Source organism: Callorhinus ursinus, unplaced genomic scaffold (genome assembly GCF_003265705.2).
Source record: "Callorhinus ursinus isolate GAN/ISIS: 27379988/994484 unplaced genomic scaffold, GSC_fseal_2.0 scaffold6, whole genome shotgun sequence".
NCBI classification, from domain to species: domain Eukaryota; kingdom Metazoa; phylum Chordata; class Mammalia; order Carnivora; family Otariidae; genus Callorhinus; species Callorhinus ursinus.
In genome coordinates, this window is record NW_027397068.1 from 11,335,391 (window position 1) to 11,359,598 (window position 24,208).

A 24,208-nucleotide genomic window follows, 5' to 3' on the forward strand; every position below is an offset into this window, starting at 1 on the left:
TTCTTATTGTGTGCTTTCAGGTCTCTTAAATTTAATGAAATTAACAACTTTGCCAGTATAAGTGATAATGATATTTATTGTCATATCCAAATAAATACAAAGTAGGTATTTGTTACTCTCAAGTTGCATACATTATTTGTATAATTCATGTGTATTTCATAAGAAAAAGTTAGGTTTTTAATTTTTATTTATTTTTAATTTTTTTTTTTAATTTTTAAAAGATTTTATTTATTTGACAGAGAGAGAGCGACAGCTAGAGAGGGAACACAAGCAGGGGGAGTGGGAGAGGGAAAAGCAGGCTCCTGGCTGAGCAAGGAGCCCGATGTGGGGCTTGATTCCAGGACCCCGGGACCATGACCTGAGGCGAAGGCAGGTGCTTAACGACTGAGGCACCCAGGCGCCCCGAGAAAGTTAGGTTTTTTAATATAACAATAGCATAATTATCAATTTCAGTAAATCTAACATTGATACAATACTTTTATTTAATCTGCTGTTTTTATTATTTTATCAGTTAACCCCTAAATTTTCTTTATTTTTGTGATTGGAATTTAATCTGTCATTTTAATACTTTAGTTTTTCTCACAGTTTTCTTTCTGATTTTCTTGCCTTCTTTCAAATATTGAATATATTTTAGAATTCCATTCTTTTTTTTTTAAAAGATTTTTTTTTAAGATTTTATTTATTTATTTATTTGAGAGAGAGAGAGAGAGTGAGAAACGGCATGAGAGGGAAGAGGATCAGAGGGAGAAGCAGGCTCCCCGCTGAGCCAGGAGCCTGATGTGGGACTTGATCCCAGGACTCCGGGATCATGACCTGAGCCGAAGGTAGTCGCTTAACCAACTGAGCCACCCAGGTGCCCCTTAGAATTCCATTCTAATTTATATATTAGCTTTATGGACTACACCTCTTTGCATTATTTTTTAGTGGTTGCTCAAGAGATTGCAGTATATTTCTTTAACATTTTGTAGTCTGCTTCCTAGTATTGTACCTTTTCACCCAAGATGTAGAATCTTGTATATATCGTTGTCTTTAACCTCCATTCATCCTTTTATGTTAAAGATGTCATAAACTTCATGAAACAAAGCTGTATTTTTTACTTTAAACCATTCTATGTATCTTTAAAAAAATTAAGAATTAAAAGAAATTAAGAAAAATTAGTCTTTTATATTTACTCAATTATTTATCATTTCTAGTCCTTCTGGTATCCTTTAGTATTCTTCTAGAATAATTTTTCCTCCCCATTCTCTCTCTTCTTTTGGGAATCCAGATATATAGTATGTGAGAACTTTTTGACATTATCCTATAGGTTAACTAAGACTTTTATTGTTGTTTGTTCATTTGTTTGATTTTGTTTTAAATCTTTTTCTCTCTATTCTTCAGATTGGGTAATTTTTATTGATCTGTCTTCAAGTTCACTGGCTCTACTGTCAAGCACATTCAGTGAATTTTTTAAAATTAGAAATTGTAGTTTTCAGTTTTAGGATTTTCATTCTTTGTTTTGTTTTTTTTTTTTAGCTTATTATTATTTTTTTTAGTAATCTCTATACCCAGTGTGGGGCTCAAACTTATGACCCTGAGATCAAGAGTTGCATGCTCCTCCGACTGAGCCAGCCAGGTGCCCCATATTCTTTGTTTTAATGATTTATATTTCTCTGACCAGGTTTGCTATGTAGTAATTTTGGGTTGCATTCTGGACACTGAATTCTGTTATGTTCTAGAAACATTGGATTATGCTATATTGCTCTGAAGAATGTTGTTTTTACTCTTAGCAAGTATTTAACTTGATTGAACTTAAACTTGTCTTACTTGTGATGGATAGCAGCTGAAAACTTCAGATATTTTAACTTTAGCTGGAGTTTTGGAGTTCTAACCTTTACTTATGTACTTTGGGGGTCACTTGGAGATTTGGGCACAATTTGGGGAATACTCTTTGTGGCTCTCTGGATTTTCTTTCTTAGTTTCTAGTTGCTATTACCACTCCCAAATTCTTTCTCTTGTGCTTCAAGCTATTAGGACTAGAGGTTTCCATCTGAGTTTTTACTGCCCATTGTTGGCTGCAAGTAGGGCCTAACCTTCTACAAAAAGATTGTAATAAAAGGAGGATAGGGAATGCATATAAGACTGTTTTCTTTTTCAGGTATTGTCTCCCCTTCAGTTTTTGCCTGCTTTGGGTTGCTTTTTAGTTTTTTAGATCGCCGTTTTTTTTCTTCAGATTGAGGTATAATTACACATAAAATTTTCTATTAGTTTAGGTGTATGGCATAATGATTCGGTATTTGTATATAATGGGAAATGATTGCCACAATAATAGTCTAGTGGTAGAGCATTTGACTGTAGATAGCTTTTAATAGTTTGCTTGGAGTTTATATTTGTTATCAGCAGGAGGATTGGTCTCATAGAACTACTCTGCTATTATTGGACTTGGAACCTTCTCAAAAGTTTCTTTTTGAAAGTGAGTTTTTAAGCTTCAGTCTTAGATACTGAGTCATAAATCTGTGTACTGAGATCTCTCTGTTTATAAGGATGTATAAAAACTTATAAACAGTTGTCTTTTTTGGTATACGACTAACAAAGTCTCCTTTTCCTGGTTCTTCAGAGTAGGAATAGAAAAACTTCACTAAATGCATAAAATCAGTCTTAACGAGTCTTTGATTTTCTTGCAGCTTCTCCTCTTAAAAATAATGATGAAGGTTCTTTGGACATATATGCTGGGTTGGACAGTGCTGTTTCTGGTATGTAAATTCTAAAATAAAAGAGTTTCATTTTATTTGGTCAGGCTATTGGAAGTATTTATTTTGTTGTTACCAGTTCTCAGAGTAATGCATAGTTCCTGAACAATTTGACCATTCTTTGAAATGATTTTATTTTCTTGACTAAAGTTTGATCAGTAAAACAAACTAGCACTCAGGTTTTCTATCATCTACGTCTCAGATTTAACTGGACCTTGAGCAAATATATTTTGTGCCATTAAAATGCAGCTGTTGGTATCTATACATATATTACTAATACTGTCACGGCTTACATGATATTAGAACTTTTGAAAAGGGTAGTTGCTATAAATATTTTCAGATGTATCAGTAAGAGTGTGATATGCAGAGAGACTAATGACCTATCCAAATTAGAAACCTTTTCCATAATCAGGTATCTCAAAGCTTTGAGCAAATATGATCCTCACATCTGATTTGTTGACACAAGCATTTTAGGTAAATTGGTTTTCCAACCAGTCAGTGTAGATTTGGATGAAATGCTGGAGTTGGAGAAATGTATCGCCCTTTGAGTTGAAGTAGACACAACATCAAAAAATTTAGCACATATATTTTCTTTTTTTCCCAGCTTTATTGAGATATAGTTGACATTTAACATTGTATAAGTTTAAGTTATGTAAGTATTGATTTAATGCACATATATGTTGCAAAATGATTACCACTTTAGCCTAAGCTAACACCTGCATCAATCCTGTCACATAATTATCATCTCTTTTTTGTGGTGAGAACATTTAAGATCTATTCTCTTAGCAACTTTTAAGTATGTAATAGAGTATGATTAACTGTAATCACTATGCTGTATTTTAGATCCCCAGAACTTACTCATCTTATAGCTGGAAGTTTATACTCTTTGGTCAACATCTCTTCTTCCCCGACCCCCCCACCCCAGCCCCTGGTAACCACCATTCTAGTCTCTCTTTCTATGTATTTGGCATTATTAGATTTCACATGTAAGTTGATATCGTACCATATTTGTCTTTCTCTGATTTATTTCATTTAGCATAATGTCCTCAAGGTCCATCCATGTTGCAAATGGCAGGATGTCCTTCTTTCTCACGGCTGAATAATATTCCATTGGGTGTGTGTATATGTTAGACACACACACACACACACACACACGTATATATACACCACATCACCTTTAACCATCCGTTAATGAACACTTAGGTTCTTTCCATATCTTGGTTATTGTGATTAATGCTGCTGTGAACATGGGTGTGCAGTCTCTTTGAGATCCTGTTTTTATATCCTTTGGATAAATATCCAGAGGTGGGATTGCTGAATCATATCATAGTTCTATTTATAAGTTTTTGAGGAACCTCCACAGTGTTTTCCATAGTACTGCACCAGTTTATATTCCTGCCAACTGTGCATAAGGGTTCCATTTTCTCCATGGCTTTGCCAACACTTGTCTCGTGGTGGTTGTTGTTTTTTTAAGGGGAGGTCTCTGATACAAACAGCAACCTTTACTGGACGTTTACTTGCTAAGTGTGGCAAGTGCTTTTTATTTTTTATTTATTCATTTATGTTATTGAAGTATACTTGACATATAGACTTATATTAGTTTCGAGTATACAACATAGTGATTTGACAGTTCTCTACCTTATGCAGTGGTCATGGTAAGTGTAGTTACCATTTGTCACTATACAAAGTTATTAAAATACTATTTTTATCTCTTTTAACCTTTTTATCTCTTGTCTTTTTGAAGATAGCCATTCTCACAGGTGTAAAGCAATATCTCATTGTGGTTTTGATTTGCATTTCCCTGGTAATTAGTCATGTGGAGCACATTTTCATGTTCCTGTTAGCCATTTGTATGTCTTTGGAAAAATGTCTATTCAGTTTCTCTGCCCATTTTTCCATCAGGTTTTTTTTTTTGGCTACTGAGTGGTACGAGTTCTTTATATATTTTGGATATTAACCTCCTTTCAGATACATACTTTGCAAATATTGCCTCCCATTCTGTGAATTGCATTTTCATTTTGTTGATGGTTTCCTTTGCTATGCTGAAGCTTATTTTTATTAATTAATTGATTTTGTGGGGAGAGAGAAAGAGAGCATGAGCAGCATAGGGAGAGGGAGAGAGAATCTTAAGCAGGCTCCGTGCCTAGCATGGAGCCCATCGTGGGGCTTGATCACACAACCCTGAGATTATGACCTGACCCAAAATCAAGAGTTGGCCACTTAATTGACTGAGCCACCCAGGCACCCCTGTGCTGAAGATTTTTAATTTGATGTAGTCCTACTTGTTTATTTTTGCTTTTGTTTCCCTTGCTTTTGGTGTCAGATTGAGAAAATCTTTGCCAAGACTAATATCTAGAAGCTTACCCTTGTTTTTTTTTTTTTCCTGAGAGTTTATAGTTTTGGGTCTCACATTTAAGTCTTTAATCCATTTTGAGTTGATTTTTGTGTATGGAGTGAGTTGGGGTCCAGTTTTCCTAACACCATTTATTGAAAGAGCTTATCCATCCCACATTGTATATTGTTGGCTCCTCTGTCATAAATTAATTGACCATATATGTTTCTGGGCTCTCTATTCTGTTTCACTGATCTGTGTGTCTGTTTTTATGCCAGTAGCATACAGTTTTGATTACTACTATAGCTTTGTATTTTAGTTTGAAATCAGGAGATGTAGTGCCTCCAGCTTTGGTCTTCTTTTTCAAGATAGCTTTGTCTGTTTGCTGTCTTTTGTGGTTTCATATGAATTGTAGGATTGTTGTTTCTATTTCTGTGAAAAATGACATTGGAATTTTGATAGGATTCAATCAGAAAGTACATGTTTTAATTTAAGAGCTTTTTGTTTGTTTGTTTTAGACAATGCTTCCAAATTGTGTGTACCATCCCGAAATTGTTTGGATTTATATGAAGAAATCCTGACTGAAGAAGGAACTGCAAAGGAGGCAACATATAATGATGTATGTTTGCCAGAATTAAGGAGTTATTTTACCTTTTGTAGCTTCTGAAGTTCAGACATCAGCTTACTATTAAACATTCTGTGTTTAAGATGTAGCTCTTAGTCTAAAAGAATAAAGTTAGTCTCTGCCTTCAGATCTGCTTTTTAAAACATTTTTTTCTGAATGCTTGTCTAACTTTTGTTATAATTTTGCTTGATTAAATTTAAGTGTCTGAATATATAAAACCTCAATAGGCAATCAGTATGATAAAACATTTTATCTCTTCATGATTTGTACTAAGTTTTAAAATGTCCCAAGACTTAATTCAGACAAATTTCTTTCTACCTTGAATTTTAAGGTCTGGATTGAATGTGAAACTAAACAGTAAGTTTTGGTTGGGACAATTTTTAGAACTAGTAATTTTACTAAGTATCTGTTGGTAGAAATACACCTTGTCTCTCCTTCATAGTGGATTGATTTTCTAAATTTTAAAATATTCTGAAGTGTCACTTAAGCTAAGAAAATAATTTAGAACGATGCTTAAGTTAATCTTTTTATATCTTACAGTTGCAAGTAGAATATGGTAAATGTCAGCTGCAAATGAAAGAGCTGATGAAAAAGTTTAAGGAAATACAGACACAGGTAGGATTACAGTGAATAGTTTTGCCTTTTTGTTTTTTTTACTGCTCCAGTCAATGAAAGAGAAACTTTACTGAGGCCCTAGGGCCTTTTGCCTTATTTGTGTGTCAAAATGTAATAAATTGTTTTTGTTAGAAATTAAGATGCTAAAGTGTTGGCAGTTTATAAGGAAACTCTTTTGTGTTAAGTGAAATAGCAAATCTGGCAAAACATGCATTATTTCCTGTGTCAAGGAAATTGATATAAGAAAACGGATTGATTCGTTAAATGACATTGACATAAAGATCTGTTAGACTAATTAACAGTTAAATAATAGAAAATTAGTGGAGATGGTATCAGTTGGTTTAAAAGAGAATGGTTTGAGGAGCAAAGATTTAGAATGGCTGTTGGGGGAAAATGATGCCTTCACAATTTTTGCAAGAGTGACTTTTTTTGTGAGCATGCTACAGAACACAGGAATGTCATGTTCTGATTTTTATTTTTTTTTTGTAAAGTTGTTTCTTTTTGTTTCCCTTTCCCCCAAAGAACCAGTTAATACTAATAAATTCATTCTTTGTTCATCTGAGAATTAGTACATTGTTGCAAGTTAAACCTAAGTTGTTAAATACAAAGTTTTATTTTTATTTTCAATTTTCAAGACAATGACCCAGGCAGAACTTTCTTCTTGTCTTTTTATTGAAGTTTTTTGTTTGTTTTTTTAAAGATTTTATTTATTTATTTGCCAGAGAGAGAGAGAGCACAAGCAGGGGGAACGCCAGGCAGAGGGAGAAGCAGACTCCCCGCTGAGCAGGGAGCCTGATGCAGGACTCGATCCCAGGACCCTGGGATCATGACCTGAGCCAAAAGCAGACACCCAACCGACTGAGCGACCCAGGCGTCCCTTTGTTGAACTTTTTATTGCCTTTTCATTTTGATTCCTGTTTTAAGTAGTTTCAGTTGAACTGGCCTTGCTCTGGTGCCAATCATCTTTGAATCTCTGCTTTAAATGAGCATAATAGTTCTTCTCAGAGGACTTTTTTGAGAATTAACACAAGATAAAAAGTGTGATGCCTGGCATGTAGTTAGAGCATTCAGTAATCATTAGCTGTATTATGGGGTGCCTGGGTGGCTCAGTTGGTTAAGCGACTGCCTTCGGCTCAGGTCATGATCCTGGAGTCCCAGGATCGAGTCCCGCATCGGGCTCCCTGCTCAGCAGGGAGTCTGCTTCTCCCTCTGACCCTCTTCCCTCTCGTTCTCTCTCTCTCTCTCTATCTCATTCTCTCTCTCAAATAAATAAATAAAATCTTTAAAAAAAAATCATTAGCTGTATTATGTAAGTTTAATAATCCTGTAGACATATACTTTATTTCTATATATACTTTAAATATATTTTATGGTGTTTAGAATTTCAGCTTAAAAAATGAAAACCAGTCTCTTAAGAAGAATATTTCAGCACTTATCAAAACCGCTAGAGTGGAAATAAATCGCAAAGATGAAGAAATAAATAATCTTCACCAAAGGTACAATTGAAGGGTGTGGATTTGTTTATAAATCACATGGGTGTTGATATGTGGAATATGTTAAACTTTTGAGTGGAAAGATAGGAAAATGGTGCATTTTACTAAAGTTCTCTCTCTCTTTAAAAGTTTGGTTGGGGCAGTATTCTCCAGAGAATTTATCTCTCTCCTTCCCTTCCACAGTGAGACCTCCAAAGCAGTTACCTAAACTTGCTGTCTTCATTTTCTGTTTGCTGATTTCTGCCTCCACTGGTACACCAAAACAGCTGTCATTTTGGTCAACGGTGACTGCCAAAAGGTTTTGACTTCTGATTTTAACTTGCCCTCACACACTATTTGACATACTTGCCCTTCTTTTCTTGAAATAATCCCTCGCTTTGGCTTTCATGATTCTTAGTTTTCTTCCTAACTTGAAGTTTATTCTTCCATACTTTGCTAGGTTGGAGTTCTTCAAAGCTCAAACCTATGTTTTTCCCTTTCTCTATCATTATTTTTGTATGAGGTAGTCTCATATGAGGTCAGTTCAATTTATATGGAGATAACTACTTCACATCTGTACAGAGTTTTCAAAATTACCTCATCCAAAATGGAATTTATTATGATCAAATCTCTTCCATATTTCCCAGCTCAGTGGATTCCTCATCGTTTATTCAGCTGGTGCAAGCCAGAGACCTAGGTGTAGAATGGCCATTTAATTTATTGCCCACACCAGGACCCTTTTGAGAGTAGAAGCGAGTGCTATTAATAACTGCAGTGAGATTACTTGGCAAATTGGGCCACATAATCACTGTGCCTAGAAGTCATTGACACCTCTCTAATCACCCCTCAGATCTAAATTCATTACCATGTCCTGTTGATTTTTATGTCTTCATAATCTCTCAAATTATTCATTTCTCTCCATTTCTACCATCGTTGTTACCTATCAGCTCTCACTGAGCAGTAGTCTTTGTGCTGGCATCTCTGCATCCATTCTTGCTCTTTCCAGCCTCTGGTTTGTCTCTTCTCAGTATTAAAGCCACAGACAGGACACTTTTTATTTTTTAAAATTTATTTTATTTTATTTTTTAGAGAGGGAAAGGATGGGAGGGTAGGGTGAAGGGAGAGGAAGAGAATCTTAAGCAGGCTTCCTGCTGAGTGCGGAGTCTGATGTGGGGCTCAGTCTCACAACCCTGAGATGATGACCTGAGCCGAAATTAAGAGTCAGATGCTTAACCTACTGAGCCAGCTAGGTACCCCCAGACAGGACACTTTTTAAAGCACAAGTCTGGACATCTCACTATCATAGAGTTACCCCACTCTTCACAGTATGGTCCTAAACTGCTTTTCAGGCCTTGGCCTTTAGCATTTACCTTTGTCCTAGGTGTCATAGCTCTTGTATGTCTCTGGCATTCTTTTGGTTCCTGGATGTACCATGAGCTCTGCCTTTGCATAGACTGTTTCCACTGCCTGGAAGGCTCCTCTCCACCTGCTAAAAACCAACCCATTTTCAGGTCTCAGCATAAACATCCTTTTCACAGGGGTATTAGTTTATTATCCCTGACTAGGTCAGATTTCTCTTTTGTGGCTTCATGTATACTTAAGTTTTTAAAATGATTAATGGGATTACTTGTTTAGTATCTTTCTTATCTCCATGTTATCTCTGTGTTACACGCTCTCTGGGCTAGAACTATCTTTTTTTGTTTTTTATTTTATTTTATTATGTTAATCACCATACATTACATCATTAGTTTTTGATGTAGTGTTCCATGATTCATTGTTTGCGTATAACACCCAGTGCGCCATTCAATACGTGCCCTCTTTAATACCCATCACCGGGCTAACCCATCCCCCCACACCCCTCCCTCCCCTCTAGAACCCTCAGTTTGTTTCTCAGAGTCCATAGTCTCTCATGGCTTGTCTCCCCCCCCTGGTTTCCCCCCCTTCATTTTTCCCTTCCTTACTATCTTTTTTTTTTTAACATATAATGTATTATTTGTTTCAGAGGTACAGGTCTGTTTAGTATCTATCTTTTCACTGAACTGTAAGCTTCATGGAGTAGGGACCATGTCTGTGGATCTTCACCATTTTATCAAGCATCTGGCTCAGAGCCTAGCACATGGCAGACAGTCAATAAATGATTGATGAGTGAGAGAAGGTAATCTAAAATGTGGACTGTATGGCATCATAAAGCACTTTAGGCCTCTTGAAAATGAAGATGGCTGTGTGTGTTTACTAACCTAAATCCCATCAGTCCAACTAGTATAAGATTGCTTCCTGAGATACTGGGGAAATTTTATACATATTTGAATCTTTTATGGGAGGGGTGTGATGTTTGAGATGTTGAACTCTCATTTGAATAAATGAGAGTTGTGTCATTAGATTGATTGATGTGGTTATACATTATCTAATAAATATTCTGCCAAACATTTTCACTTTTTAATTGTGACCTATATTTGGTATTCTAATGGTAAGTGTTTACCATTTGGTTGAAACCTCATGTTTAATAGAAAAAATAGAATGTGAAAATTTAAGAGTATAAATTCTGGAAAGTATATTATGCGAAGGTTTATTTTAAAAGAAAACTTTTCTTTAAAAAGTTTATTTAAGTAATCTCTGTACCCAGTGTGGGGCTCAAACTCATGACTGTGAGATCAAGAGTCACATGTTCTTCTGACTGAGCCAGCTAGTACCCCTTAAAATAAAACTTTTGATAGCATTTTATCTAGTAAGGAGCTATACTAAGTATGCATTATAAGCTCTGTGGGTTAGAGCTATCTTTTAGGAGCTTACAGTTTAGTAGTTTATAGGTTTAATAAGTATGACATACATTACACATACGTCCTTTGTCGAATATGAGTTTTTCGTTGGATAAATTTATTGGGAACATCTGCCGTTCTGTGGCTTGTCTATCACTCTTTATTGTGTCTTGTGAGGAATAGAAGTTTTAAATTAAATTTATTTTTATTTATTTATTTTTTTTGGTGGGCAGCAAAGCAAGGTTTATGGAGTGATAGTGAAGTGATAATACAAAGCTCCCGAGGAGGGAGGGGACCTGAGAGCGTTGCCCAGAAGTTTTTAATTTTAGTAATGTTTAGTTTGTCAGATTTTTTTCTTTTATGGTTAGTGCTTTTTATGCTCTTCTTTCCCCCAGTTGAAGGTATCTTCTAATTGTTTTTTGAGTTAAGATCTGTATTAGTTTCTAAGGCTGCTGTAACAAACTGCCACAAACTGGGTAGCTTAATAAATATTGTTATTTAAATTTATTGTTTTATAGTCCTGGAGGTTAGAAGTCCAAGATCAAGGTGTTAGCAGGATTGATTCCTTCTGGGAGCTATGTGGTGGAAGGATCTGTTCCAGGCCTCTTTCCTTGGCTTGTAAATGGTCTTTCTTTCTGTGTCTCTTCCTATTGTCTTCCTTCTACACATATCTGTGTGTCCAAATTTCCCTTTTTTATAGGGATTCTAGTTATAGTGGATTAGGCCCCACCCTGGTGACCTCTCTCTAACTCAATTGCCTTTATAAAGACCCTGTCCTCAAATAAAGACACACTGAGATACTGGGAGGTAAGACTTCAACATACGAATTTGAGGGGGGTGTGGGGCACAATTTAGCCCATAACAAGAGCTATTGTTTTAGGTTGTATGTCACCCATGTCCTCTTTTGTTTTATAAAAATCTCCCCTTATTCCTGAGTCTTTGAAGCTTTGGTGTTCTCTACACATTTAGTACTAATTAGGAATAAATTTATGGAGATTCAGGAAAGTTATGGAAGTTCAGGAAGATGGACTTAAAGTATTACAAAGAACTAAAATGAGCTATTTACATTTTAGTATCGGGAAAACTGCCAGTTTTCTGAAACACTAATATAAAACCTTAAGACTTAGGCTTTTGTTGTTGTTAAACAATAAGTACATGCCATTCCCCTGGGAAAGAAGCACAACTCTATATTTCTCTTTATTTTTTGCATAGTATGTGCCACTTTAAGATGGCTGTTGATGCTTTGGTTTACTGTGGAATTGTATGTGAAACAGAAAACTGGGGTAGAGAGCTACATCGAACTCTATGATTAGTGTTGTCTGGCAATGTCTTACCTTTCCTTCTGTTTTAGTTGCGCTACAGTGAGTGAGGGAAAGAAAATAATGTCAATTGTTCTAAAAGAAATGAATCTGTTGTTAGTTTGGGAGTTGTCTGCCTGTGGTGAGGGAAGTCTGGAAGACATGGCTAAGTGCTGGAATAGAATGGAGAGGTCCTCCAGACTTTGAGCGAAGCAAATGAAAGAGTTTCTTGTCTTGAAAACAGGCCCATTTAGTTGGAAGCTGGTAAGCATCACTCACGTCTTTATATGAAATAAAATTAGTTTTGCCAGTATGTGGGCCCTGAATTTTAAAGTGTTTTGCATGTGGTTAAAATTTGGATTATTAAAAAGCAATTAACTTTTTATTGTTAATTTCTATTTCTTAATAGATTGTCAGAGTTCTCACATTTTCGCAATAATCACAAAACTGCAAGGACAGCAGATATAGTTAAAACAAAAGATCTTAAATCCAGATCTCCCCATTTGGATGATTGTTCAAAGACTGATCTCAGAGTGAAAAGTGATGTTTCTAAAGATGTACATCATAGCACTTCACTGCCAAATCCCGAAAAGGAAGGAAAATCACATTGTGAAAAAAAGAGCACTTTGTATTTGTCTCCATCTATCGAAAAACACTGCACCAATGGCATTTGGTCACGTTCCCATTATCAGGTTGGTGAGAGTATCTCAAATGAGGATAATAGAAGAGGAAGGAAAGATATTAGACATAGCCAATATAGCAGAGGAACCGATAGAATATGGAAAGACTTAAATACTAGTTGTGATGGTGAACCAAGGAACATAGAGGCTAGTCAAAGGCTACAAGGACGTCCTGAGAAATATGGTAAAGGTGAACCAAAGGCTGAAAGCAAAAATTCAAAGTTTAAAAGTAACACAGATTTGGATTATAAAAATGAACGTATTAGCTTTTCTTGGGAGAAAGAGACCTTTAGAGAAAGGTCATATACTCGAGTTGACTCTCAAAGTGACAAAAAACTAGAAAGATCACAAAATACAAATAGAAAAGAACTTAAGTCACAAGACAAAGAAGAAAGAAAAGCTGATCCAAAACCTAAGTCCATAGTAAAAGACCAGGATCATTGGAGAAGATATGAACGAGCATCACTTCCTCATTCCAAGAATGAAATAAAATCTCATAATTCAAGTAAATACCATCTAGAAGAGAGAAGAGGAAGGGAAGATTGTAAAAGAGATAGAGGTGTAAGTAATCATAGTTTTCAAGAAGGAAGATGTCCATCCTTCCTCTCATCCAGTAGAACTCATAAACACATTGACTCCAAGGAAGTTGATGCTGTGCACCAATGGGAAAATACACCTTTAAAAGCAGAACGGCATAGAACTGAAGATAAGAGGAAAAGAGAACGAGAAAGCAAAGAAGAAAGTAGGCATATAAGAAATGAAAAAAGAACACCTCCAGAACATTTGCAGAAGACTAACAAAGAAACAAAGAAAACCACTACTGATCTAAAGAGACAGAATGAGCCAAAAAGTGATAAAGGTGAAGTCTCTAACAATGTTGTTTCTCAAGGAGCAGATAATAAAGAGCTTGTAATTAAAGCTGACAGTGGTCCAAATGAAACAAAAAATAAAGACTTAAAGTTGAGTTTTATGGAAAAATTGAACTTAACTCTTTCTCCTGCTAAAAAGCAGCCTGTTTCTCAGGATAACCACCATAAAATAACCAGTATCCCCAAATCCAGTGGCATATGTGATTTGGAGTGCTTGGTGCAGGCGACAACAGTGACCTGTGTTTCCTCTGTCAATGAACATACCACAGAGGAAATGGAATCAAAGTTGTTGGAACCAAAGGTTGCTCTTGCAGCTGTAGCTGAAGTCAGGACCAGTAATCCAGAAAGGAAAATGGAGGAAGAAAGTAGTTTGTTAGTTAAATCTGTTGAGAATACTGTGGATTGTGATGTGCCCATTTGTCGTACAGAGACTTCCTTCTCAGCACCTGTGGAAATGGAGCGAACAGAATCCTTGTTTCCATCATCAGCAGAAATAGAAGAAACCATTAATGATACCAGGACAGCAGTTCCTGTAGTAATGGACATATTACAAACAAATGTTTCTCAAAACTTTGGTTTGGAATTGGATACCAAAAAAAAAGATGATTTAAATCCTTGTGTTTCCGAAGGTATGGGAATGGAGGAGGCTTTTTCAGCAGAAGTAGCTAAATCCAGTGACAGCATTTTGCAGCCTTCAGTTGAAGAAACTGGCATTTTGCCAGTAGTCCTTTCAGAAGATGGTAACCCCAAATTTGAACCTTCTCTTATAGATACACCACTGGATGAAAGTAAGTCTTGTCATTTGGAGCGTTGCTCACCTAAAGAGACACTAGAATCTTCACTTCAGAATGAGTTAATGGACAGCAGAATGGAAATCAGTGAAACAAACTCAGTATATAATGATGATGAGAATTCAGTTCTGAGCATTGACCTTAATCACCTGAAGCCTATTCCAGAAGCCATCAGTCCTCTGAATAGTCCAGTGAGACCTGTAGCAAAAGTTCTTAGATTGGAAAGCCCATCTCAAGTTCCATTATGTAATAACAGTCATAAAGGTAATGGTTTATATCATGTTCTATAACTTTTTGTGAGAATGCAGTATACATAAGCAAGAAGAATTAGTGCCTTTTCTTTTCTCTCTCTCTCTCTTTTTTTTAAAGATTTTATTTATTAGAGAGAAAGACTGAGCATAAGCGGGGGGAGTGGCAGGCAGAGGGAGAAGCAAGCTCCTTTCTGAGCAAGGAGCCTGATGTGGGACTCGATCCCAGGACCCTGGGATCATGACCTGAGCTGAAGGCAGACGCTTAACCGACTGAGCCACCTAGGTGTCCCAGTGCTTTTTCTTTTTTGATAACATAATTAACATATTATTCAGACCCCCGTTGTTAATTAGAAATGTACATTGAGCCTTTAATCTAAATTTAGATAATTCTTATTTTTACAAAAGGAGTGGTAGGACAGATTGTTTCAAATACTCTTTGCTTGTTTTCAGATTTTTGTTCAAAAGTCATCTTCAAATGGTGTAGAGTACGTAATGCTGCTAACATGAAGTAAAGATACCCAGAGAATTGGTTGATGGTTATTCCAATGACCAAACTACACCATCACTGAGTACCAACTGAGACCAGTAAAGACATGACATGATTAAGTATTAGGCATTGACATTCTACTAAAAAAAGCTATTAAAATAATGAATCGGGGGTTCCTGAGGGGCTTAGTCAAGTAAGCATCAGATTCTTGATCTCAGCTCAGGTCTTGATCTCAGGGTTGTGAGTTCAGGCCCTGCACTGGGCTCCACACTAAGCGTGGAGCCTACTTTAAAAAAAAAAATGAATTGCCTCAGTATTTAACTTTTTATTATATTTAGTATGGAAATATCAAATGATTAAGACTCTAGTCATGTGACTATAATATACTTTTCTCTTCCACAGATATATTTCCACCAAATTCAGCTCAGTCTACCTCCAAGAGCAAGTCTGATCTCAATAAGGAAAATCAAAAGCCAGTTTGCAAATCTGACAAATTTACAGATGCAGACTCTCATAAGAACTCATCTTTAGATGAACTAGAAGAAGGAGAAATTATAAGTGACAGTGAAAAATCTAAACCACAAAAAAGTTCTGAAAAAAGTGCCATACCTAGAACTTCTGCTGAAGTGCAGAACACAAAAACTAGCCCAGGAGGTAGGAAAAGTACTATACATTTGGGTAAAGACAGTAGAAAAACATCTTCTATAAAAATCCATCAGACTAAAAGCAAATGGACTAAAAGACGAAGTGAATCTAGCAGATCTTCAAAAACAGAGAAGAAAGACAAGACAATGAGTACCTCCAGCCTGGAAAAAATAGTTCCGATTATTGCTGCACCCTCTTCTGTGCGAGAGATTATGCACATGTTACGAGTGATAAGAAAACATGTAAGGAAAAATTATATGAAATTTAAGGTAAAATTTTCATTAATACAATTTCATAGAATTATCGAGTCAGCAATTTTGAGTTTTACATCATTAATTAAACACCTTGACTTATCCAAAATCTCAAAGTCAATGACTACTTTACAGAATAATCTCTGTGATGTTATAGAATCCAAGCTTAAGCAAATTAAGAAGAATGGCATTGTGGATCGTTTATTTGAACAACAGCTACCAGATATGAAAAAAAAATTGTGGAAATTTGTAGATGAACAGCTGGATTATTTGTTTGCAAAGCTGAAGAAGATCTTAGTAAAGTTTTGTGATACCATAAACTTTGGCAGTGACAGTGATGAAGGAAAACGTGAAAAGATAAGTAAAGAAAAAGCACAATATTCAGATGGTCAGAAGGAGAATGTGGACTGCTCTAGTGAAGAAATGCTGAAAGAGAAATCCCCCAAATCAGAAGATTCTGTTAATTGTAAGTCTTTACTAGGATGTAAAAAATCTGAGGAAAAATATCAAGACCAAAATAATTTCAATATTAACACAGTAAAGCGTGACATTAAAAAAAGTAACACTTGCTTTGATAATATTAAGAACTCTCAATCTGAACAACACTCATTGGAACCAAACCGTCCCAGCACCCCAAAGCCAGGGAAAATTGAAGGCAATGCCATGGAGGATGCACAAACATCCCAGCATGCAGCTTTGAAGCCAGAACGCAGTTTTGAGATTCTTACTGAACAGCAAGCCTCAAGCCTTACTTTTAATTTAGTGAGTGATGCCCAGATGGGTGAAATATTTAAAAGTTTGTTACAGGGTTCTGATCTTTTGGATAATAGCGTTAATTGTAATGAAAAAAGTGAGTGGGAGTTAAAGACCCCAGAAAAACAGCTGCTGGAGAGTCTTAAGTGTGAATCTATACCAGCTTGTACAACTGACGAGCTAGTTTCAGGGGTGGTTTCTCCATGTCCTAAAATGATTAGTGATGATAATTGGTCATTATTATCATCCGAGAAAGGTCCTTCTCTGTCTTCAGGACTTTCGTTGCCAGTTCATCCTGATGTGTTGGATGAAAGTTGTATGTTTGAAGTGTCCACAAATATAGCTTTGAGTAAAGATAATGTATGTAGTTCAGAAAAGAGCAAGCCCTGCATTTCCTCCATACTTCTGGAAGATCTAGCAGTCTCTTTAACAGTGCCATCACCTCTGAAGTCAGATGGTCATCTCAGTTTCCTAAAGCCTGAAGTTTTGTCTAGTTCCACTCCCGAAGAAGTTATTAGTGCCCATTTTAGTGAGGATGCCTTACTTGAGGAAGAGGATGCATCTGAACAAGATATTCATTTAGCCCTGGAGTCTGATAATTCAAGCAGCAAATCAAGTTGTTCTTCATCATGGACAAGTCGGTCTGTTGCTCCAGGCTTTCAGTACCACCCCAACCTACCCATGCATGCTGTCATCATGGAAAAGTCCAATGATCATTTCATTGTGAAAATACGGCGTGCAGCACCATCCACCTCCCCTAGTCTTAAACAGAATACGGTGGCTGATGAGTCATTGGCATCTTTGCCTGGAGTGGAAAAGGAAGCTGATAAAGCAGCAGAGAAAGAATATGTTTCATGTCAGAATGGAGTTTTTAAACCTGTGGAGGAATTAAATTCCAACAACAATGTTGATAGCAGTAAATCAGTTCATGAAGAACAGGACTGTATGATACAAACACAGGTTCCCGATATATATGAATTTCTTAAAGATGCTTCAGGTAAAGTGGGTCATAGTAATGAAGTGACTGATGAATGTTTCAAGTTGCATCAAGTATGGGAACCAAAAGTACCTGAAAGCATTGAAGAGTTGCCTCCAATGGAGGAAATTTCACATTCTGTCGAGGCTCATCTTCCAAACACATATATAGACCTCACAAAAGATCCAGTCACTGAGACCAAAAACTTGGGGGAATTCATAGAAGTAACAGTTTTAAATATTGATCAGTTGGGATGTTCTGAAGGCAATTTGGATCAGAGTGCTCAAATATTAGATAATATGCAGCCTGATACTGTAGATGCCTTTATTGATTTGACACAAGATGTTTCAAGTGAGAGTAAAAATGAAGGGAACTGTCCTGCTTTAGCTGTTGAACGCTTGGAGTGTCAGGTGATATGTGTAGATGAAGATAACTATAAGGAAGAAAAGGTGCAAATGGCCGACAGGCCTTTGAAAAGCATTGTTGAGGAAACCTATATCGATTTGACCTCAGAACCTCCCAGTTCATGCAGAGTAAAAAAGGATAATTTAAAGTCAGAGCCGACATCAAATTCTGATGGCTCAGTGTTGCTTGGGTCTTTGGATAATGCTCCTAAAAAGAGAAAAAACCTTTCTGATCTAAATCATTCTCATAAAAAACAGAGAAAGGAAACAGACTTAAGCAGTAGGGAAAAGACCAAGAAAATTACCCAAGATTCTGGTGAGAATGGCGAAGCTTACCAAAAGAAAGCCAGTAAGAAGAAGGACCCTGCAGTGACCAAAGACCCTTCATTGTCAAGCCCAGGGATTAAGGATCCATCAGCAGCATCTGCCACTTCTCCTATAAGCCTTTCTGCAAAGAATGTTATTAAAAAGAAGGGAGAAATTATAGTTTTATGGACAAGGTAAGAATCTTGAGACTTAAGTCACCAGGAAATTTTGACAGGCCAGACATCTGTTTTGTCATGTCATCCTAGTTTTATCCCATCCAAAATAAGGGAAGTGATGACTTACTTCAGAAGTGGCCAAAGTTGGTAGAAGATGCATTGTATAGTCCAGCTCTAGTATAGAATGATCTAGAGCAGTGGCTCTTAAGCAGGTATGTGCCTTAGCACCATGGACGTAAGTTTTCACTTTTTTTTTTTTTTTTAAGCAGGCTCCACACCCAGTTGGAGCTCAGTTCAGGGCTCGAATTCACAACCATGAGATCAAGACCTGAGCTGAGATCGAGAGTCGGTCGCTTAACCAACTGAGCCACCTGTTTTTTTTTTTTTTTAACTTCACTCTTTCAATTAAAAATTCTTTGATTTGTAAGGAACTGGTATAACCACATTTTATTTTATTTTTTTAAAAAAGATTTTATCTATTTATTTGAAAGAGAGCGAGCATGAGTACGGGGATGAGCAGAGGGAGAGGGACAAGCAGACTCTGCATTGAGCGCAGAGCCGGATGCCGGGCTCGATCCCACGACCCCGAGACTATGATCAGAGCCGAAATCAAGCCAGATGCTCAAAATGCGGAACCACCCAGGTGCCCCAGTATAACCACATTTTATTTATTTATTTATTTTTTCAGATTTTATTTATTTGACAGAGCACAAGCAGTGGGAGTGGCAGGGAGAGGGAGAAGCAGGCTCCCGGCTGAGCAAGGAGCCCGAAGCAGGGCTCCATCCCAGGACCCTGGGATCATGATCTGAGCCAGAGGCATACACTTAGCCGACTGAGCAACCCATAACCACATTTTAGAAAGGAAGAATGACAAGTGGTGAAACAGGGCAGAAAGTGTGAGGATTTGTAATTTGTGTTTTCCCCTAAACTAGGAGTTTAGGGAAAAAAGTTTCATCAATAGGTTGTACCTTTGATTTTTATGTGAACTTTTTAAGAAATGCAGATTTAAAGACCCCATTTCAGACATAAATGTAAGCGCAGTTGTGAACCATTGGACTAGAGTTTCATTGTTACCCAGACTTAACTAGCATGTATAATGAAGGAAGCTCAGTCATATTGAAATTGGTGACCATTTTTATTATTTAATAGTTTAATTTTATCGTATTTTATTTTATTTTTTAAAAAAGAGATTTATTGATTTTAACCAAAAGCACTAGCTACCATGGAATACCACCAGCCTCTAAAGTGCAGTTTGGGCACATGCACATTTGGGGAACAGCTGGTGTTGGGAACACCTGGAGTGCCTGGCTCCCTAGCCTATTGAGAGCCCCACATCCTCTCTCCCTTGTCACCTTGAGCTTAGTTCAAGTCTCCAGAAATTGTCCCTTTGCTTTTGCTCTTAACCTCGGGCCCCAGATGTGCTCAGAGGTCTGGGGGATCTCTGTAGCTACTGCCTGGTGACCAATTTTGTTTAATACCACAGTCTTCCATGCCTTCATTCCAGGTAATTTACAGATAGCAGAATAGAATCTCAGAGAGTATAACAACACACACTGGTTCAGACCATGTAGAAAACCAGAGGTTTGGGAATGAGAAGAACTAGATTCCGTTTTACTTTTGGTTCTTCTGCTTATTAAGACTATGATCATGTGGGACACCTCAGGGGCTCAGTTGGTTAAGCGTCTGCCTTCGGCTCAGGTCATGATCCCAGAGTACTGGGATCCGAGTCCCACATCGGGCTCCTTGCTCAGTGGGGAGCCTGCTTCTCCCTCTGCCTGCAGCTCCCCCTGCTTGTGTTCCCTCTCCCTCTCTCTCTGACAGACAAACAAACAAACAAATAAATAAATAAATAAATATCTTAAAAAAATAAAAGACTATGATCGTGTTTGGGCCCTGATTTTAAAAGTACTCTACAATTAAAGGTAGAATTTAGAAAATTTTTAATTTTGTCATTAGAAAAATAAATTAGCTTGTTGTAGAAAATTTTGGGCAATACCTGTGAGCTCAAAGATTAAAATCATCCATAATACTTCTCAGAGATAATCATTGTCCATATTTTGGTATATACATTTTTTTCTTTTTTCTGTGGGTTTTAATAAAAATGTCGCCTCCTATTGGTAGACATTAAGGCAGTGGAATTTTTGTTACCTTTTGGCTCTAATCTACAAAGGTTAAATAACATTTTTCTCTCTTCAGAAATGATGACCGGGAAATTTTATTGGAGTGTCAAAAAAGAGGGCCATCTTTGAAAACATTTTCTTACTTAGCTGCCAAGTTGAATAAAAATCCGTATCAGGTAACTACCCAATTTTTACATCTCTATAGTTTTACAAGTGTTGCTACTATAGATTTAATTTTTATCATGTTTAAAATACATAGATATTTACTAGCTAACTTCTTTAACAGTATGGTTCTTTATGTAGGACTGTTAAAAACTTAGTAGGGGCACCTGGCTGGTTCAGTCAGTAGAGCATGTGACTTAATCTCCACGTTGTGAGTTTGAGCTTTGCTTTGGGCATAGAGATTACTTAAGGAAATAAAGAAAATAAAAATTTGGTGATTGTGGAAGAAGTTTGGAACAATCCTAATTTTTTTCATATTGTCTTACCATTTACCTAATTGATTTCAAGCTGTTTTGTAATGATGTTTGCTTGTTTAAGAAAGTTCAGTATTAAAAAATTAAACTCGTAATCACCTTTAGTATGAAGATACTTCATTTTTCCAAACATTACTTCATGTCTTTATTATTGAGGGCAACTTTCTCGTCTTTAGATATTTTATGAAAATATTCACAGATAAAAAAAATATTATTGAGATATTTGTAATTAACACTCATTTAAAATTTTTCAGGTCTCAGAAAGATTCCAGCAGTTAATGAAGCTCTTTGAAAAGTCAAAATGCAGGTAGTTAATGGTTCTGCTACAGGAGACTAGTAAAGTAAATGTTTGACACTGTTACTGTGCAGTTAATGGCCTGTTAGTCATTGAAGATATGAGTAGTGGGTGAGAGACATCCAGTTGAGTTCCTGCTTCAATCACAGGTTGGAGGCTGATTGCTCATGCAGGATTCTGAGGTCACCTCATCCACAGGGACATGCTCAGAGTGAAGCCTGCTGCAGTTCAGATCAGCATGGCATCTCTCCTCAACTCTTTCTTTTTAAGTATAATTGACATACCATATTATATTTCTCCTCAACCTTCTGATTGCTGATGAGTCTAAGGTGGAGGGGAAATGCATTTGATGATTAATAAAAAATTTTTTATAGACGAAGAAAAATAAAACATTCTTGAATAGCATATATTTCACAGGCAATGAAGTCTATAGTCTTTGTAATTTAATATTTTTCAAATTTTAATTAGTACTAAATACTTTTAAAATATAGAATATTCATCATTCATAAACATGAAATCTATTGTCATCTGAATAGATGGCATGATTTACTATGTTAATTTAAATTAATAATGTTCACAGACATGTTTCCTCAGCTTATTTAAGCCATTCCTATACAGGTTTATTAAGGCAATAATTATCAGCAGCGTTTTTTTTCTGTAAGACCTGAACCAGTTGCTTAAATATTTTGGACTTTTACATAAGGAAAATTATAAAGATATGTAACCTATCAGTATTTTTCAATTTATTTATAATCATAATTATTTGCAGAACACCCAGTTTCAAATTAATTTCAAATTAAATTCAGTTCAAATTAAATCTGAATAGAAACTGTATTTGGACATAGGTCTTAATGTGCAGTGTCCTGAATATTTTTGAGTTTTAAATCTATTTCTGGACCCAATGTAAATTACTGTCTTGAGATAATCTGTTAATTTCAGTATCTTCTCTAAGCAACTCATTTGCTAATGAGATCTTAATATATTTAGCAGTTTACTGTGAAGTTAAAATCCTATTTACATAATTTGGAATGTAAGATTGAATAATGGAGAATTTAAATGGAAAAAGCTTATTCTTTAAGAACTTTTTGAATGGCCTGATTATTTTTCAGATTTATTGTGCTTTAAAATTTTCACTGCCTTTAAGAACTTCAGCTGAGTTTTTATTTTACCTGAATGTTACCTTAAAATGTGACTTCCATTCTCTTGTGAAGATAATATACATTCATGAAAGAACTCATTTGTATCTGGAAATTATGCTTATTAGTTCCATTACAAATCTAAAATCTTAATGGTTTTGATACTTGAAATTTTATTTGCTTGCATGATAGCAAAAACAGTAGGTTATTTTATTCCTAGCTGTCTCTTAACTAATTTTTCCCATCCCAAGTACTATAGTCTCATTAAATTCTTGTCAAAATCAGAATATAGCAATAAAGTTACCAAACTAATTCTGTTAAAAGCTAGTTCTTTAACATTGATATCTGAATGAACTCATTTAAAGAACAACACCTGATAAAAGGGTCATATCAGAAAAATAGAATCATAACTTCAGCATTTTCTTACATTACAGATAAATTGCTGAACTCCTTGGAGTCTTAATTGATATTGCATACTACACAGAAGCTTGGAATTCCTCATGTTTTAGATGGGGAAGTAGAGGACAGTTTTATGGCATATTTGATTACATAAAAATCTACATTTGCTATTACTCGCTGACTCTTTGATCTCAAGTCAGCATGTTGAGCTTGTTCCAGTCATCAGTCTGATTTGCTCACTTATTACTGGTCAAGATATTTATTTTTAAACAGAACTTGTTATTAAGATAAAAACAACAACAAAATGGCATTGAAACTTTAGTTTTGATATTTCAAAGAAACGGCTTTCTTTTCTAGATTTTTCAAAATAATTTTGTAGCATTTTAAACAATTAGTTTGTTTCATCCATTTTTATTTGCTTTTCTAATTGCCTCTCATTTTGGTAAATTGTAAAATAATTTAAATAGTGTATATGTAAATATGTATAATTACAATGATGTAAAATACTTTGTGTGTGTGTATGTGTGTTTGTGTGTATACACACACATAAATGGCTTTGCCCAGCCAAGGACTTTTTTTTATATGTATAAAACTTTTTGTATAAAGTTTGCTTTCAATACCAGTAATGTATAAATAAAGCCATGTAAATTCTGTTATATTTTGATTAGAATGTTTCTTTTAGATAATGATTAAAAGAAAAAAAAAGGTAAAACTCCCAGGGGACACGGGAGCTGTTTTGAAGTGGTTCTTGGTGGGGGTGTGGCTGGCTGAATGTCTGTGAAGAGATTCATTAGAGAAAACCAGTTGCCTTTGCCTGCTTTCTCACAGCAGGTGCTAGTACAGTGAACCAGACCTCTGCTGCAGGTGTCCTCACAGATAAAATCTGGGCAGCACAAAAGCCTTTTTGGGTGAAGATTTGGGGAAAACAGGTAAGGATTGACTAGCTTGTGCATTATTTGTTCACTCCTCCCCCTCTAGACTCCTAGGACTGGTGGGTTGCATTGTCGGCCCTAGACTCTAGGAAGTGCCTTAGTTAATCACCATTTCTTCCATGGTGTCTGAAGAGGAAGCTCTGATCTGAAGGGTTACTTGGTAGATAACAAACTGAAATAATTTACAGTGGTTTTTGTAGTGTTGGGGCTATCCACCGTAGGGTTTTATCTTCTTGCCTCTCTTTGAATCCCCAACATAGCCCAAAGGGCTGACCCTCAGCCTTTCCCCAGAGCATACTATCACTCAGAAGAGCCCACACTACTAGGAATGTGAGTTCATAGGCCAAAGTAAAGTGATAACTAAGAGATACCACTTGTTCAAAAGAAAACTCCATTACATAAGACCATTAGAATCTAAAATTAAGCCAATAAAC

At 36.1% G+C, this 24,208-nt stretch overlaps 1 protein-coding gene across 3 annotated transcripts in view; it reads left to right on the forward strand.

Annotated features, from left to right (window-relative positions):
• Positions 1 to 23,819, forward strand: part of CASP8AP2 (caspase 8 associated protein 2) — a 38,661-nt gene extending 14,842 nt beyond the window's left edge. Inside the window, exons 3-11 of one of the 3 annotated variants that reach the window (XM_025862647.2) lie at positions 2,664 to 2,732; positions 5,580 to 5,680; positions 6,227 to 6,301; positions 7,682 to 7,797; positions 12,237 to 14,431; positions 15,308 to 18,434; positions 20,613 to 20,712; positions 21,267 to 21,319; positions 23,671 to 23,819. In XM_025862647.2, coding sequence (XP_025718432.1) covers positions 2,664 to 2,732; positions 5,580 to 5,680; positions 6,227 to 6,301; positions 7,682 to 7,797; positions 12,237 to 14,431; positions 15,308 to 18,434; positions 20,613 to 20,712; positions 21,267 to 21,319; positions 23,671 to 23,680 — 5,846 coding nt within the window. In that variant the 3' untranslated portion in view covers positions 23,681 to 23,819. Of the gene's footprint in view, positions 1 to 2,663; positions 2,733 to 5,579; positions 5,681 to 6,226; positions 6,302 to 7,681; positions 7,798 to 12,236; positions 14,432 to 15,307; positions 18,435 to 20,612; positions 20,713 to 21,266; positions 23,493 to 23,670 lie in introns of those variants that run through there. The other 2 variants (XM_025862667.2, XM_025862660.2) reach the window with 2 other exon arrangements.
• Positions 23,820 to 24,208: the final 389 nt, after the last annotated feature.